At 39.1% G+C, this 18,108-nt stretch overlaps 1 protein-coding gene across 3 annotated transcripts in view; it reads right to left on the bottom strand.

Annotated features, from left to right (window-relative positions):
* sbf1 (SET binding factor 1) overlaps positions 1-18,108 on the bottom strand; it is a 65,319-nt gene that overhangs the window by 37,936 nt on the left and 9,275 nt on the right. For all 3 annotated transcript variants that reach the window (XM_030719790.1, XM_030719792.1, XM_030719791.1), the window contains exons 2-5: positions 4,437-4,522; positions 2,651-2,788; positions 2,282-2,401; positions 798-908 (exon numbers count right to left, since the gene is read on the bottom strand). In XM_030719790.1, the coding sequence (XP_030575650.1) occupies positions 798-908; positions 2,282-2,401; positions 2,651-2,788; positions 4,437-4,522 (455 nt within the window). The remainder of the gene's footprint in view (positions 1-797; positions 909-2,281; positions 2,402-2,650; positions 2,789-4,436; positions 4,523-18,108) is intronic.

Genomic DNA, 18,108 nt, shown 5'->3' with positions numbered 1-18,108 from the left:
TTGACATCTGACTATTCATGACACCAGTCCTCGGGTACAGAGCTCTGCAGTAAAACCAGATCTCATGACTGTACACTGAAAGCCATTAAGTATTCAAACACAAAGAAATGTACAACCAGGTTATACAACACTCAAACCTTTTTGTTGTTGTACTGAGCTAACACAAATGCAGTGCTGATTGTTCATGCTGTGCAAAGCTCTGCTTCTAAACACACTACTGAGCAAAGCATGGGCTGTCATGTCAAAAACAAAACTGACATTAATACATGTTACAGAATAGAGCCCGACTGGCATTTATAACAGCCAATAAATGAAGATTTAAAAAGTAAAGCCGATACAGGAGAAACACCCTTCAACAAGGTAACGAGTGTTAATATTGCATAGTTTGTCGACCAGAGGGCACTCTGCTGCTTCCATGCTGGCAACACATTTGGAACTCCACAAACAGCAAGCAGCTGATCCGAGTAGAGTATAAACAAGTAATCCATGACAATAAAACAAGATTCTTTTTTAAACTGCACTGTCATCTTAAGTCATCATCTTACTAAGCACTCATATATAACTACACACAAATGTTAAGAAAACCTCTTTATGTTTCGTGAGTGTGAAGGGAAAAAACACAAACAAACAAACAAAAAGAACAACGGCTGATATACAAGTATCCACATCAGTCAGGCTCTATTACAGCAACAGCATTGGTCTACAAGACACCTGAACTCAAATGATAACCTTTGGCAGGTTGTGCTGCGGTGTCTAGGTGTCCATGTGAGAAAGAAAGGAAAGGTCAGGAGTTATACCTGGGAACCTCCAGCGATGGGGATGACACAAGTGAGGAGATGTCCAATTACTGTTTCCAAGGGCACAGACAGACCATCTACATGGACGGTGTAGATCAGGCCCAGGCAGTTCTGTTCAACCAAGAAACACAGAGGTCAAAGGTCAAAAAAAGAATATCCCAAGGCCACAACAGTGTTTCACCTTTAGACTAAATATAAGGTTGGAGACTCATTTTAGTATTTGCCACGAAGCCACGGTGGTCATGCAGTTAGCACTGTTGTCTTACAGAAAGAAAGTCTGAGGCCTTTCTGTGTGGAGTTTGCATGTTCTGCCCATGTTTGTGTGGGTTCTCTCTGAGTACTCCAGCTTCCTCCCACAATCCAAAGACATGCATGGAATTAGATTAACTGTCTCTGTGTGTCAGTCCATTAGACTGGCAACCTGTCCAGCATGCTGACCGCCAGAATGAATGCTGCAAGAACATTTTTTATGTGAAAATGCTACATTGTTGCATTTTTTAATGTCTCTTAGTATACTTTAAACTTAACCTGAATTATCAGACTTTTTCCAGAGCAATGTGCATGCTTACATGGTGGGTCTCAAAAATGAAAAATTTGCATATATTTAAGAGAACTATTTGCTCAGTTATAATTAGAGTACCATCTGGAAACTAAGAATTTAATGTTAAAAACTATTATACATGTTTCATTTTGCATTATTGTGAAAAACAACTATATACCATTCAGAAATTGTCACTAGTTGTCATAGAACTACTTGAATTAATTTTTTTAATATTTTAACTAGCCACATTTTTTTAATGCATCGGTCCCAAATTACAGATCCTGATTCAACTTCATGGTAAGAAAGACCAGTGAAAATTTCAGGCTTTTATCTTTATTAGTTTTTGAGATAAGTGTTAAAACACTGCCTGAGATTTCATTGTGTGAAAAAAATAAAATAAATAAAAATTTGGAAAATATTTAATATATGAAACTAAAATCATTAAAATATATATATATATATAAATAAATCAATCGGCTATCATTATACAAGTCCAAATTCTGTACCTCTGTTTTGCATAAAATTTTTAGGCAGAAAACATTCTGAAAATTTGATGATCTGAGTCAGAATTATTTAATTATTTAATAATTTATTTAGGGAACCGTATAGGACTACTATCCTATCCCACATGCATGCATGTGTATAAACTCGCATGGGCACACATCCACGTGCACATGCTGTCACTCTTGCCACAGACAGAATCCAAAACTGTGGAAAATGCTGCACACATAATGCATTTACCGTAGTAAGGCAATCAGTACTGTTTCTTTTGAGTACCTCTTTATTTCAAACATTCACTCATATGCCAGTTTATAAAAAATTATATTAATCCAGTGCTGTTTATCTTGTAAAACATTTTATGTCCTTTTATCCTAATATCACATCCTCCTACAAACCCAAACATATATAAATGTCACATCTGGAAAAGCTGTGTATGTCTTACCCTGAATACCTCGGTGTAATCCAGTTGGGATACCAGCACCAAGCTCTTGGGGGCAAAGATCTTAGATGTCTGGACGACAGAGAGCTCATCTGCTTCATCCACCTCACTGGCCTCAGCCTTCTGCAGGTAAATACGGAGCAGGCGCAAACATAACTGCCACATCAGACTATGATAAACATTTCAAACTGCAAACCCTATTCATAATGAAAGCTTGAAATAGAACGGTGGCACAAACAACCAAAATGGACACCAAGGCGAATTCCTGAGTGCAGCTGCCTTTCTGACGTGTAGTATTAGTATTGTATGTTGGTGCATTAACTCCAAATGGTAAAGAAGCCTTTAGCACTGAACAGCTGATGTCTTTCTCACCTGTGGGTTGTCCAAGCCCTCCCAGAAGGTGAAGCAGGCACAATAGTGACGGTCCGAGTTGATGTCGGTCAAAACCGCTACGAAGAAGGAGGGAGGCTGCTGATCAGGAACCAGCTGCCAACCACTGGGCTGACAGAACTGAACAGGAGCAAGAGGGGAGTAAAGGTGAGAAGGTGGTGGCAATGGTGGGGGTAATGTTGGGGCGAAAGGTGAAGACAGAGTGAAGAAAGGAGAGATAAAGATTAGTATACATCCCAATTTGGGTGACATATCAGACAACAGTGGGTCACATGTCTCAACAACACCTCAGACTAATTCATGCAGGGCTGAGCCATCACTACTCCAACAAAACAGACTGTGAAAAGTTTCCATCTGTTTTAAAATTATACAACTCCACCACGACTCAGCATGTGTGAAGGCTACAGATATGACAGCATATCCATTTCTGATCACAATACAACTGGTTATTGTATGTAACTTTTAAATATTGACTTGCAAAACAAGAAATGTTAATGGAGCCATTAATGCTGTTGGAGTGTGTTGACCGAGGGAAATGAACCAAACAGAATCAATATTTGAAGAATTTTTGTTCAGATTTTTTATTTATTTATTTATTTTTTTTGCTGTCATCCATTTCACATCTGGATCACAGAGCAGATATGCTTTTAACCCCTGACCTCAGTAACCACACTGACTTAGCAGGCCAGACAACTGACCTATATTATTATTAATCAGACACCCATCAATACCAGGGACTGATCTGATGTCAGGATGGGCATGTTTCCAAATGTTAAATAAGTTAATTTCTCTGTGTACTAATTACTACGATGTCTCTCTGTAGATCACACTGACCTTTTCATTAGACCAAAATTGACCTGCCAAATTTTACCCATAACCTCTGCTGTTAACATTTGACAAGCTTTGCTAAATGTGTAATACATATTGTACATTCAGTGCATGCAAAATTTCATCATAACCACCAAACTCAATGCAGAAAATTGAATCAATTACTGTAAAATACATATAGGAGTCAATTCTGGTAGCATTAGCAAAGTGTGAAAGACACTGTCAGCACTTAGGGTTTCATGTTAGGTCCTCTGTCTTGCATGCTTTAAATTGAGCATGTGCATGAAGTATCACAAGATTTATATTTGCTAACTGAACAGAACAAAATATGTATTTAATGTGGATGAGTGCCTTTGGCTGACCTAGTGGATAGGTTAAATATGAGCACCAACAGCACTGCAATGCATCTGACTGGTCATTCCTTTGCAGTTTCCAAACACGCAGCCCCTTTTTAGACAATTATAGGAAAACCATCAAATAGGGAGTTGGGGTACTGCCTTAACTGTGTAATATCTATGAGTGTGGAAACAAGCCCCAGGTGGCAGTGGACACCTCAGTTTCTCATCTGGTTTCTGGGCCAAACTGTGCTATGATAGTTCCTGAGCCTTCACTCATGTTTGCGGGTGCAGAAAAATGTGTTTTCTTATCAATAAACAATCTGGGTAACAAACATGAGAACAATTTCAGCTTACACATAAAAAGCTTTATTCAAAAACGTTTTGACAATCTCAATTACCCAGAACACATTTACACATTTAGCCATGACAACATAAATGGATTGGAGTGATTATTTTATCAGGGAAATCCTGTAGTAGTGGCAGCTGTTGGGGACAGAGTGCCTGTCGCGCTGCTAGGGGAATTGAACCCTTAACTTTGACAGATCTAATTGTGTTGTTCTGGCCCCTGAGGTACACAGACATGACTGTAAGTATGGACTTACCAGCTCTACGCCTTGTGGGAACGGGCTGTCCTCCCAGTCTTTCTCAGGAAACCGTTGGAGAATGCGACCTTGACCTTCACCTTCCACTGTGTGGAGACAGAGAGGGACAAATGCAGAGGTCTGAGTATGTTATTTAAAATTGTTTGTTTTCTGTTTGTTTCTATCAATAAGCCCTTAGAGAGTTTTTTTAAATAAAGTATACAAGCACAGTGACATCTTTACATCTTTTTTTCTGCTCAGCTCTCTAATGCTGGCATACAAAAAAGGTCACATTGGAAGGAAATGTATTTTTGCTGTACTATTGGCTGATGTTATGTTTAACGACGGCTACATCCTGATAAGGCAGCAAATCAAAATCTGGATGACAAAACAGTGACAAGAACATGTGTTTTAAAGATGCTTCTACACCAGACTCTTCCAACTGGTCAGATAGGGTCACACAAAGCTTCTTAATCTTTGACCTGAAGGGTCAACATGCACATCTGGTATAATGGTTTAACATCTGTAGCGTTGATTGTCTTAATTACAGTCATCAGCTCAACTTACGCATTCTTTTTTCTGTTGGTAGAAACTCTTTTAGTAAATATTTATTATTTAGTCCAGAAATATAGAGCTGGAAAACAGGTCCCCTTTAACTGTGAGCTTAACATTCAAAACAGTACCGTAAATGAAATGTTAAATGGACTGGTGCTTATATAGCACCCTTCTACTCAATCTGAGTACTCAAAGTGATTTCTACTACAAGACTCATTCACCCAGTCTCACACACAGTGCTTTTATCTACACCTAAGCACTTTTATTGAACATTCACTCACACACACACACACACACACACACACACACACACACACACACACACACACACACACACACACACACACACACACACACACACACACACACACTCCAGTGAATGCACTGGAAGCAACTCAGGGTTCAGTATCTTGCCCAAGGATACTTTGACACATGGACAGGAGGAACAGCTCTACCACCTGAGCTACAGTCGCCCCCCAATAGCATATCTATCTTGCTAGCCATGAATGAATGCAATATTAATGTAGTTCTTTTTTCCTTAGTCAGAGAAATGTGCAAAGCTGGCAGCTACCCAATGAGGCCAAACTTGCAGTGGCACATGCAGGCAAAAACCATGTGTGCAATAAGTTGGTAGATAAATTTAATAATTACATCTGTATTCACATGCTTATTGTCAGGCCAGTCCATTAAATGGGTTCATGTGTGCCTGCTAAATATTAGTGAGATGTGTTAAAATGCTTGTTTGCTGCTGGTTAATGAGGCCATTTCCTTTGTTGGCCAGAGCCTGGCTCATCACAGCGGCACAATGACACAACAAAGGCGGACTTATGTAACCACCACAAGCCCGTCTTTCAGCCTAGTTCCAGCTGAAGCCCAGAAGGCTGCTTAATGGCAGCATTCATCCGCAGAGAGAATACACTCAATCCTCCCAGTACAAAGGATTTATATCTAGAATAGAACTCTGCAAATCAAAATATAACACTAAACAACACTAAATAAAGACAAAGTTTTCACCAGCATTTTGACCTAAAACATTCTGTACCAAGCTGAAAACAACAGAGCTTATGAGTCTTTACCAAGGAACTAAACCAGAAGCACAGACAATACAAAAACAGAAAGTAGGCCAGCTCCCAAAACACACAAGGGAGTCATTCCATCTCCCCTGTAAATGATGGTTATGTGGACGTGGTGCTGTGGGGTGAGGTTTCAGTTTTGAGACAAGTGCTCCTCATTCCTGAGCTCCAATGATTTTTGAAGTGCTTTGCCAAACACTACCAGCAGCTATTTCTCTAGAGAACTGATGCTGAATTGATTGCTAAAGAGGTAAGCTAGCCACAACAGCTGTCCCTTATTTGTTACAAGAGATTAATCTTCCCCTCTTATCCACTGATATCAAAAATATGGGCATGCATACAAAAGGCATCTATGGAATGCAAACAAGACCTAAAGATTTCCACTTGACTTCACAAAACCAGCAGAAATGAGATAAATGAGATGGAGCTGGTGCAGAACAAGGGGGAAAAAAAGACAAAAATTGAAGAACGAGTTACAAGGTTTTAGTTGGTTGCGCAAAAGAAAATTACAATATCTCAATATCACAACATTTTACTCTCTAAAAACTGGCTTTGGCATCATCCCCAAAAATGTTATCAAATGTTATTTACCAATAACAATATACAAAAGTAGTCAGAGAATATGCCTCGTGAACAACTGGAGCATTGTGTTGGACTACACCTAAAATACAGATGTAGAAACCCTGTTTCCTGTTCTTCTCATTCACAGCCTCTGTAAAGCCTAATCCACAGTGCTACAAAAAATGAAAGTAAAGGTGTAACACCTCCCAACAAAAAGCTGCAGCGGGCATGAGGGTAAAAGGCAAAACAAACTGTGAGCTCAGTCCTGGCACAGAGCTGCAGTAATATCTCCATATCATCTGCTTGGATCAGAACTGACACAACTCCTATATAAAACTACAACTGCCAGGGCTGATAAAACACACACCCAACTAAAAGACTAATGCAAATGTTAAATTGAACAGTTACCCTATGAAAAGCACTTCTGCTTACCTGTTCGCAAGGATTTTGAGTTTGTAAAGAACCTACAGAATTTAATTTTGAAATGTATGATTTCACTGAAACAGAAAAGTAATTTAAGTAGGTGATAGATATGTGCTGCATGGTAGGCCAGGGTTTACAATGAAAAAATTCATTTAAAAACAAAAAAATCTCTCAAGAAGAAGCTATACAATTCAAAAACAGCTGCATACACACAAGTTCTCTGTTTCAAACACTGCTGGTTGTAATAAAAGCTCAAGGTTCAGAGGGCAGATCTAACAGTTTGAACTTAAACTAAAGAACTTGGTTTCCTAAAAAATAAACACTTCCTGCAGGAACAAACTTAGTTACTTAAATTTAAAAAATTAAAAATCAGTTGAGCAAATTCACAAGTTCAATAAGTGGCTACTAATACAGTGTGGCTGATTTGAGTCATTTCAGCTGCTGGCTGGATTTACATGGATCACATTCAAAATCCCAGATCTTCACAGTATTCTCACCTTAGGAAATAGGAACCATGTTATGGTGTTGATCATTTAAAGGAAAGTAAACCTGAAAGTGAAACAAGTTTTACACCAGGCAGTGACTGAAGCCAAGTCACAGCTGGAAAAGGCGTTATTCTGCCTGTTCTAATGGCTCATTTTAGATTTCATTTCTAGTTCTACACAAATACATATTTTACTTTCATTTCACATACTGGAGCGGTACAGCTGTAAACTGTAGACCAGATAGAGAAGGTAGAAACAGTGCTCTTCCTATAGTTAGATTGTGTCTTTAGCTGTCAAGACTGCTTAGATCAAACTACCCATTATTCACTCTATTTTTTTCCAGCTCCTGCAGGAACTCTGTTCTGTGTCAGTGCAGTGAAGTGCTGGCAAAGACTATGCTGCTCCATAAACTCCAGTGACAACTGCATAAGAAGAAAGCTTTGTCTTGTCTTTTGGAACAGAAAATGAGCACAAGTACTGTACAAGCAGGGGAGTCCATGCTGCTTTGTGTTGTGACAACAAAGTATGGAGCTTGTATGATGGGCTGCAGGTCCCTGTAGGCCACAGCCAGAACCTGGCGCTCCCAGCTGATCTCCAGAACAGTAAAACTGACTCTTAAGAGAAAACAACATTTCCTAAGCAGCATGTGCTTTGTTTCTACAGCAAAGCTAGCAGAGTTAGACTGACAAATCAGCTGGGCCAAAATACTGTCTGAAACTAAATTACTGCAGATGTGCTGGTTTCAGTGTATGAAGTCTCTCAGGTAATTATAAAAATGAAACAAAAGCATGTGGATCTGATGTTCAACAAAGTACAATTACTGATGACAGACCCATGAGTTTCACAGGCTATGATATTAAATATATACAGTACTGTGTAAAAGTATTTGCCCCGATTTGTGATTTCTTAGGTGTTCGCATTTTTGTCACTCTTAAATATTTCAGATCAAATAAAATGTAATTTTAGACAAAGACAACCCCAGTAAATACAAGATGCACTTTTAAATGATGATTTCATTTATTAAGGGAAACAAACTAAAAATGTTGAAGAAAAGCAGTGGTCACAAGCCACACTCACTTAAAATACCTCAAACAACAAAAGGCACCCCCCCAAAAAAATGAACTGGTTTAAAACCTCTGACACACATGACAAAAACTGCCAACCACAGTGCTAACTGCTGCAGGGCTGCTGCACTGCATTGAGTTTCTGTTCAACTGTCCACCTCATGAATCAGACAGAGTGATAACAGCTATGTGTTTACAGTCTAAGCGACTAGAGCGATAACATCAGTATGCACATTGTGAACAGACTTATCATACACTGTTGAACTCAAAGAAATAGCAAAAAGCAGGATTCTTAGCTTCCTGACAGATCAACTGGCCATTTTATTTCAGTTAACAAGCCCCCCCCCAAGAAAATTAAAATAAAAAATAAAGAAAACAAAGCTGTAATTAATTAGGTTTCTGACATACATTTACAATCAGAGCCACAATCCACCATAATTAAAATAATACATGTGAAGGTAACCAAGTCATGTAAAGGTCACCCAAAATAATAAGTAAACAAAAAATGGCAGCAACTTAACAAGATGAAAAGGCGGGACGGGGGGAGGAAATGTGGGTCACATGTATGTGCCAGAGTTGAGCGATGATGCCAAACATAGATGACTGGTAGCAGTGACACAGGACAGAGTGAGCCTGACTGATCATATGATCCTTGAATGATGGCAACCAGGGCTGAACTGAGTGTGTAGCTCAGTGTCTATGTGTCATACTCTCATTGCTGAAGCAGACCGCAGCTTCTCATTCGCAAGCTTCCAAACCACAGTGTCACAACATCAGCCCGTTTCCACGGCAACTGCAGCAGTTAGGACCAAAGAACTCGGAGTCTGATGTCCTTTCACGCTTGCGTATGTGCAGACTTGCAACTATGTAGGCTGGACTAAATAAGATCCTAGAAGAGGAAGTTTACTTTGCACTGCATTCATTTTTTTCGCATCACACTTTTTAAACTGCAAGACTACTTCCTATACAGTGGGATTCACACACTCTTCATCAGAGGCCCTATAGAGAGGGGGTTTTATTTATGTAACTATCCACAATCAAGTTAGAAGTGAACAAATCCCTCGCTCTTATTCTCAAAGTTCCACTGCTGTGAACTAGCTAGCTCCAGCCCTTACAATCTTCTTTTCCCCACCAGCAGACTGACCATTTGTGGTCCATTCAGCTATGTCTCAAGAAAGTATCTCAGACTGAGTCCAACTACGCCATCTTTCACTGCAGATGGCAAAAGAGTTCCTGTTTTGATGTGGAGGGCTCTAAGCACAACCTGCTGCAGGCAGAGAACTGGTCATCTCAGTCTAAGAAGATGGAATGGGATACAAATTTTATTAGTCACAAAGCACTTAATTAAAATATAACAGCACTGTTGCACTTTTTAAAGTGGATTTTTAAATAATTCCTCTAATAAAATATGGGTATTCCTCCTTTCAATTTCTGCACAGGGGCATGCACACACCCAACCCACAACAGAGACAATTGCTGTCTGTGGAAAATATGGATAACACTAACATTTTACAATTACATTTACTGAAATGTATGCATCATAACCTTATTCTCTAAATTGGAACCACATGATCAGCTTGAGGTAAACAAAAAACGAATCACTGTTTAACTTTTCACATCAGTTTCAGCACTGTGTTAAGAGAATATCTCCAAAACAGAGCTGAGGCCTTTGTGGTGAAAAACTATGACTTCATTATCACCACACCCACTGATACTGCTCTTTCTGCTGTCCACCCAGCTCACCATTACACACTAGCTCATTTACACATGAATCTACACCATCACTGACTCATGCCATTTGTGATATATATTCATCCAGGACAGTTTCTGTGTGTGAGTCACCTTCTGATTAAAAGCAGAGTTGCAGTAACCAGCCTGGGGATCCCCTTGGGTTCAGAGGCAACATAGCATGGTTTTATGTCCCTAAAGTCCACAGAGCCTCTCAGCACATTAATAAGCAACATCTGACATTTAGCACAGTCTCAATTTGGTGTCAGATTGCCATCAATCCATGTTCAAGCCTTATTGGATGAGCAAAGCTGCCTTTTAGCAATCAAGCAGAGTAAAAAAAAGCTCCATCTGGCAACCACCATCACCCTGGAGACAATGCAGGACGTTTTCTTTGTGCAAAAGCTCTTCAGCAAACTCACATCCTTCCTACAAAAAGACCCCCCCACCCCACCCTCCAATCCAAAGCTCCAAACAAAAAGAAAATGGCTTTCCAGGAGAGGAAACTACCTCAAAGAGAGGCCCAGTAGAGTGACCAAACTTTCAGTTGTAGGATGCCACTTGCTTCAATTCTATTCCACGTCACAAGGCTGATGATTAATAACAAGAGCTTAATTCCTTCTCACTTCTCATTTTCACCTTTGGAGCTACATGTTGCTCTTTCCAACATCCTCTGCCGCCAAACACATTCAAGAGAATAGGGAAAAATGCCAAAGCTCACACAACACAGGCCATCTACTTCCCAGTCACTGAGAAGGGTTTCTGAATCAAATCCACCCACAATTCAGCTCCACTCGACACAAACACTCCCCAGCTTGCTAATCATTCCTATCGTGCTCAGAAATAGCATAAGAGAACGTTATGTGGAATTATTTCTGACAGCAGACATAAAATGCAGCTCAAAATTTACCTTTTGATGGCTTAAATTCTACCACATTTAAAACAGCAAAATCAACTTACATAAGATGAGAATCAATGGATTTGCAATAAACTTTATAGAGCTGTACTGTAAACTAAGTGAGCAATAAAGAGTGGTTTTGACAGTGACAACTGATTAGTCCAGGATGGAGGAGATCAGTGTATCATCTACCTTTATTTACACTAATCTGTTAGAGCAGAAAGACACCAAAAGACACATGGAAAAAGAAAAAAGAATTGTTTGAAACTGTTAATGTAAAACAAGTCAATGTTACAAAACACGGCTCTCAATAAACTGCCAGAGCTGCTGGGGGTTTGACAGTGTGGCTTCATGTAAACCAACCTTTTCACTCTCCGCCTTTAACCCTGGAAGATATTTTTTTCTTCATCAGCCATCATAGCTGAAAAACACGTCTGACAAGATTACTCATGTCACAAACTGAACTGTCAGCGCTGAACTGCTACCACACTGTTGCATTATGATTGTTGACATCCTGAGCATACTGGCTTTAACAGTTAGGTCAATGCTTTTCTTTAGAAATCTATAAAACAAGATACATATATTTAGATCGCTTAGGCTTCTGTTCTATCTTATTGTAACAAAACTTTGGGCTTGCATGGAGATTATCAACATTGTGCATCCACAAGAGTCACACTGAGCAGCACAGTGCATTCACAAAGTGCCTGCCAATCCTGAATAAACACACACATCAGCTCTCCCTTCTAATGTATTTCTCTCAGTGGATAAAACATTTCTATATCAATTAGCTATTAGAAATAGATCTAAAATATCTTATAAATCACAGGGGTCAATGAGTACACCAAGTATATTAGTAATTCAACAAGAAAGACCAGCCGTGCCCTAACTCTTGCTCTCAGACTCAATCTCAAACAGCTTGTGGTTGCACACTGTGTGCAAGCGTGCATCGGCCGAAACAGTGATGAGACTTATAGAAAACGTTCCTGCACTATTATGTTGCATCAGCTAAGTTACCAGATGATGGTTTGAATTAAGTTTGTAGTTTATCAATGTAAGCCGGCATACTAATGCTAACATTAACCAGAAGACAAACAGCTGAGGGTCATATCTGATCCCAAAAACCAAGCAATCCCTCAAAGAATCAAACGTCCTACAGATGGTGACGGCAGTTTTTCGTTATGGCCAAATTTCCATTGACCAGAAGGACTTCATTAAATAAAATTTGCTTTCTTCTGGCTAATATTAGCTAGTGTTAACTTAGAAACTCAAGTCACACAAAAACCCAAACTAGCTAACCAAGGAGGCAACGGCACACATACAACTTCAGTATTTTGCAAAGTAAAATGACTACATTGTAAAATATTACACTGATCAGCTGGTTTTAATAAAAGTGCTTGTGACATCTTGTATGTTGCTTCTATAAAAAACAGATAATCATGTATTGATATTTTTTCACCTATTCTTTTCCACGGCTCTAAAAAAATGGCTCAAGATACACAATTGTGATCAGAGGTTGACATATACTCATCATGGGCATGAATGTCACGATGATTTTAAGCTTGTAGTGATTTCTTTGAGCTTTTCTTTTTCCAGGGTGGAATGATGTACGGAATATATCTATAAGACTTTAAAAACAAGAATTGGGCGCACAAGTTTGAATTTATTTAGGATTTTCTTAATCTACACAGGGTCAAATGTATGCATGCAGGCCTAAATATATATACACACACACACACACACACACACACACACACACTTACTTAAGGCCTTTAATAAGTGGTGCTGAAGGTTCTATAACCTGTTTTAACTTGTCAACACCAAGGCCGATTACCTTCCCATTAGTGAGCATGATTGCCTACATGTGGTAATTTCTCTTTGTCAGCATAAAAAGATTTGTCTGACATCATCCACTGGATTAACCAACACTCAGAACAATGGGAAAGTCCAAGGAACTCAGTGAAGATCTAATGAGAATTGTAGATTTACACAAGTTGGAACGGTCTCTTAGAGCCACCCAGGAACCACCAAGGCTCAAGCCTGCCATGAATTGGAAATTGCTGCAACATCAGCATCACTGTCCACAGTGAAGCCAGTTTTATATCGCGACAGACTGAGAGGGTGCTGACCAAGAATAAAAGCACGTGCTCCAAAATCAATAACTTCATGCTCAACTCAAAGTTGAAACAGGATGGATAAAGCAGACTATGATTAAACATCTGGAATGGCCTTCCCAAAATCCCGGCCTCAACTCTATTGAAAATTTGTGGAATACGCTTAAAAGCTGGGCCCATGCCAGGAAACCACTCAATTTAAATGAGCTCTACCAATTCATCTTTTGTGACAATGGAGCCTGGTGAAATGAAACAGCTTGACCACTGAGCGCACTCTGCAACTTTCTGCCGGCAACACGTGTTTGGAACACCACAAACACAATAACCAGTTGATCCAAGAAAAGATGGGCAAAATGTAAAAAGTAAATACATAACTTGACATAACAAATGTTATCTGTTTGTTTCTTGTGTCTGAATGGAAAAAACAATTCAGACAAAATATCCAAATATCGCATTTTTAAAGTCACTTAATATCGGTACTGGTCCTAAAACTTCTATGTTGGTGGTGCTCTAGCTGGAAACCATATTCCTGCCGACGGTGTCTACACGTGTCAGTACATGGCTTTAGTTTGTGTGCTAACTGGTACTTCTGTATGCTATCTACGGGCATCTACCACATGTAACACACTGCCTAAACCCCAACCAGCACCACTACAAATAAATTGAACTTTCCCCAACCTAGTGAAAAGAGTTTACCAAGTAAAAAGGTTATTATTTTAAACACAATGAAGAACTATATCAAACAGTTTTACTAAGTTTTCTGAAAATTGCATCAGCTCTCCACTGAAAAAAAAAAGGTGGTTTTAAAACTGACCTATGAAATTATATTATTTATACAGTTTTTGTACATTAATCAGTTGGTTTTAATAAAAGTGCTGGTGACAACTTGCATGTTGCTTCTGTATATATATACATAATGTATTGACATTTTTCCATCTATAGTCCTCAACTCTAAGATGGCTCAGGATATATTTAAGATGTTAACAATAATACATTTTTTGTGACATATGCACTGCCAATATGCCATCACATGCATGGTGGCATGATGCTGGCACTGAAACAAGCATAAGCAGGATGGGAGCATGGTAGGATACTTGAGAGATATTTGCTGGTAAATTTGTAAAAATAATAAAAATGAGCTTGTAAAAGCTTCAGAAGGATTTAAATAATCAGCAACAAACCAAAGCAGAATTGAAAAGAGTACAATTGAGAGCAGAATTAAGGGGACCACAGCAACAGATACTGATAGCAACAGATACAGGTGCAATAATAAACCAGATTCTTCATCACATCATATTATATAGGAAATATAGTTTAATCCAAGTAGGTCCTGAAGAACAAGATGCAGATTAAGCTTCCGTGTTCCACCCCAGAATATTGCAACAGGAAATTTGACACAATAGCTGTGCTGTGCTTATGCACTCAATCACACCTGATCTCCTGGCACCCAGACCTTTGTCTTTCCTCAGCCATGCATTACATCCATCTAATCATTTCATTTGCAAAGTGTTCATTCCCCTTCTACAGTCTTCTAGAGGCAGACTGAATTTCAGCTGCAAATTAACTAACTAAAATTCAACCGTGGCATTAATCACCTACGCATATGTACCGGAAATGACATCTGGTTACTGAGGCAACCAACAGCCAAGAAATGACTGCGTGTCTCATAACCAAACAGGAACCAGACTACGAGACAACAGTGAAAGCAGCTCTGTTGGGAGATCCCCCAAAATAGTCTTCAGCAACCCCTCATTTCTTCATATATTGCTTCCAAGGAGTCAGACTTTCATGTCATTTATGAAAGCAGTCTTGAGCAGTAGTTCTCCAAGCTCTCTGAAGGTCTTTCAAGTTCTTATTTGGGAACTGGCTGCTTTTTCACTCATTTTCAGTCCAGTCCTTAGACCTAAACACTTTCAGAGGATTTTTTTGTTTGTTAAGCTAATTAACAGTGACCTATGACTCATTCATGTATTAAAAAGGAATATAACTTAAGGAATTAACCAGTGTTTTGTCTACACATAAGAGAAAACTTAGCAAATAGCCAATTTTAAATTGTATCTTTAGGCAATTTGTTTCTAGAAGCCTGTCACAAAAACACATAATATGTTCCTATTTCTTTAGTTGAATCTACAAAAAATGCCAAAGATAACAGGGTCTGACAAGCATAAAATTGTATTTTTGGGCTAACAAGGTGATTCTCAATGAGCATATCTCCACAAGGTCTGCAGTGTGTCCTTAAAAATCCTGAGGAAATTTGAACTAGTAGAAGACAAAAAAAGACTTGGCAGGACATAAAACTGTCTACAGCAGAGTAACAATATCTGAAAGTCATGTTCTTAAGAAACAAAATCCAGCAAAAACCTGACCAGGGCCAAAGAGAAGCATCTAGGCCTTCAGCTGATCCATCTACTGTTTGCTGAAGCCTCATCAGAGAAGCCATTCTCTGATGAGGCTGTTTTAAGGAATGGAAACAGAGTTCAGGCTGAGGTATGCCAAATTACACAAGAACTGGACTGAAAAATCAGCAGTAACAGGTCTTACAGAGTGATGAATCCAAATTTGAATTTTTTTGGTTCAAATTGTTGTCAGTATGTATGGAGGTGGTCAGGTGGCCAGTGGCGTTGGGGGCAATCTTGTCAAAATTGTTGCAATTATGAATGCAGAAAAGTACCATCAGATTTTGATCCACCGCACAGAGAACACTATCAGTCTTGGATTGCCCTCCCCACAGCCCAGACCTGAACATTGTTGAAGCAGTGTAGCATCATCTTGACAGAGCATGGAACAAAAGACAGCCAACAGCCAAAGAAATGCTTTTATATTAAAGTCACTGAACAACTGGGTGCAGTTTGATGGGTCTAGATTGAACAGTATGCATCTATGGTGTGAATTTGAACATCCTAGGTCACACTGATTGTGAGTTATCACGTTCAAAAGAAAAACTGACTTCTGACCTTTATCTTCAGGTCAAAGTCACTGAGATTCAAACTCATCTGAGATTTTTACCTGTGGTGTAATCTGAACATCCTAGGTCACATTGTTCTAGAGTTATAGCAAACGTTGACACCAAGACTATAACAATAGGTTTTCTTCAAAACAGCAGAGCTAAAAATGAGGTGGCTCAAGACTTTTACACAGTGCTGTGAATGTTTTTTTTATTATTTTCCATCAACATTCAAAGAGTTTAATGCAATTGTTAACAGAATCCACGCACATTTTTTTTTCTTTTTACCAAAATTGCATGTTAATGTGAGGTTAACATGTTTCCACAGATAGACATCTAACAGTTTACGCCAAAATTCAAATCCACCATTGTAGTAGTTCACCTTTAACCCCCACAGGCAGCAACTGAAATTATCCCTTATTTAAGGTTAGACTAGGAGGAAGGTAATGCTGGTAGTGGCTGATAAATAGCTTCTCATGACAAGCTGAGGTGAAAAAACAGTGATGTGGTTGAGAGCTGATCTGCACTAGGGTTTAATATTTTTCCCGAAAATGACATGAATCAAATCCCGGGAAATGACGAGCCATTTCCCGGGAATCCCGGGAAAAAGTTTATTTATTTTTTTATTTTAATTAGGCCTTCTGTAGCCTGTGTCGGCCTTAACCTATTGTGATATTGTAGAGGTAGCTTTCCAGCTATGTCCTGTTATGCCCAGTAGGGGGCAACGTCGGCTTGATTAACGCAATAAAACCTACATCTCGACATTCGAGTGCTCGAGCTATGCGGTGTTGTATCGTTCCTCAACACTTCCTTAACAAATATAATTCGAATATTCCTCCATTGTACATGGAATTATACCAAGCTATTTTACAATTGCTGGTGCAAAACAATACGGTTCATCTCCACAGCATTGATAAAGGCTCAGCCACGCTGTCGTGGCGACATCTGTTGCACTATATCTCCACCAGTGGAACGCTGTAATAGTCATTGAAAAGTTAACTACCGTACTACACTATAATATGGCATAACACAGGGCCTTGAGTAATGCACTACGACTTGGTCATTGCCATTCTGGCAACAGCAAATTTATAACACCGTGTCTGAGGGTTAAAGTAGGTTCGCTGTGAATCGTCTATTGAAAAACTGGCCGATCCTTATAGCCTAAAAAATATACATTTTACTCAACTCCATTTTAAAAGCGAAATATGTTAAAGTAATCTATTTCATGATAATTTCTTCACCCATTAGGCCCGTATCCTAATTCATGATTGTTAGTAAGCGGCTGCAAACGAGGAAAAGAAACACTCGAAGTTAAACAGATATTTCTTTATTGTTCAGGGCAGGCATATTTTATAGGCTATATAATGCAATATAACAATATATAATAATATAGAATTATATAATACAAAATACCTTAGGGTAAACACATTGCCTACGATTTCAACAAATTAAAGAGGAAAAAAGTACAACTGTGTAATACCTCTATTAAAACGCTTGAGATGAAGGCTGAAGCCTTAAACGGAGGCTGAACGTGCCTGAAATGAAGAGTAATGCTTTTCGCATTAAACGAACCCTTCTCTCAATATTTCCTTAAATTTAACTTTCTGAAGCTTTCCTTTCTGAAAGTCAAATCGACGCGCGCGACTTTTTTCCCGGTTTCCCGTCTAACGTTTCCCGGGAAACGGGAAATGGTTCTGATCGCATTTCCCGGGAATCCCGGATCCCGGGATTAAACCCTAATCTGCACACAGCAGCACCCTGACACTTGGCTACATTAGCACAGCTACCTAATGCTGTCTCCCCAAACTGGCATTGCATGCATTTACATCTGAAAGTGCAAGCTGCAAGCTC

Source organism: Archocentrus centrarchus, chromosome 23 (genome assembly GCF_007364275.1).
Source record: "Archocentrus centrarchus isolate MPI-CPG fArcCen1 chromosome 23, fArcCen1, whole genome shotgun sequence".
NCBI classification, from domain to species: Eukaryota; Metazoa; Chordata; class Actinopteri; order Cichliformes; family Cichlidae; genus Archocentrus; species Archocentrus centrarchus.
This window is presented reverse-complemented; position numbering and strand designations above follow the sequence as displayed.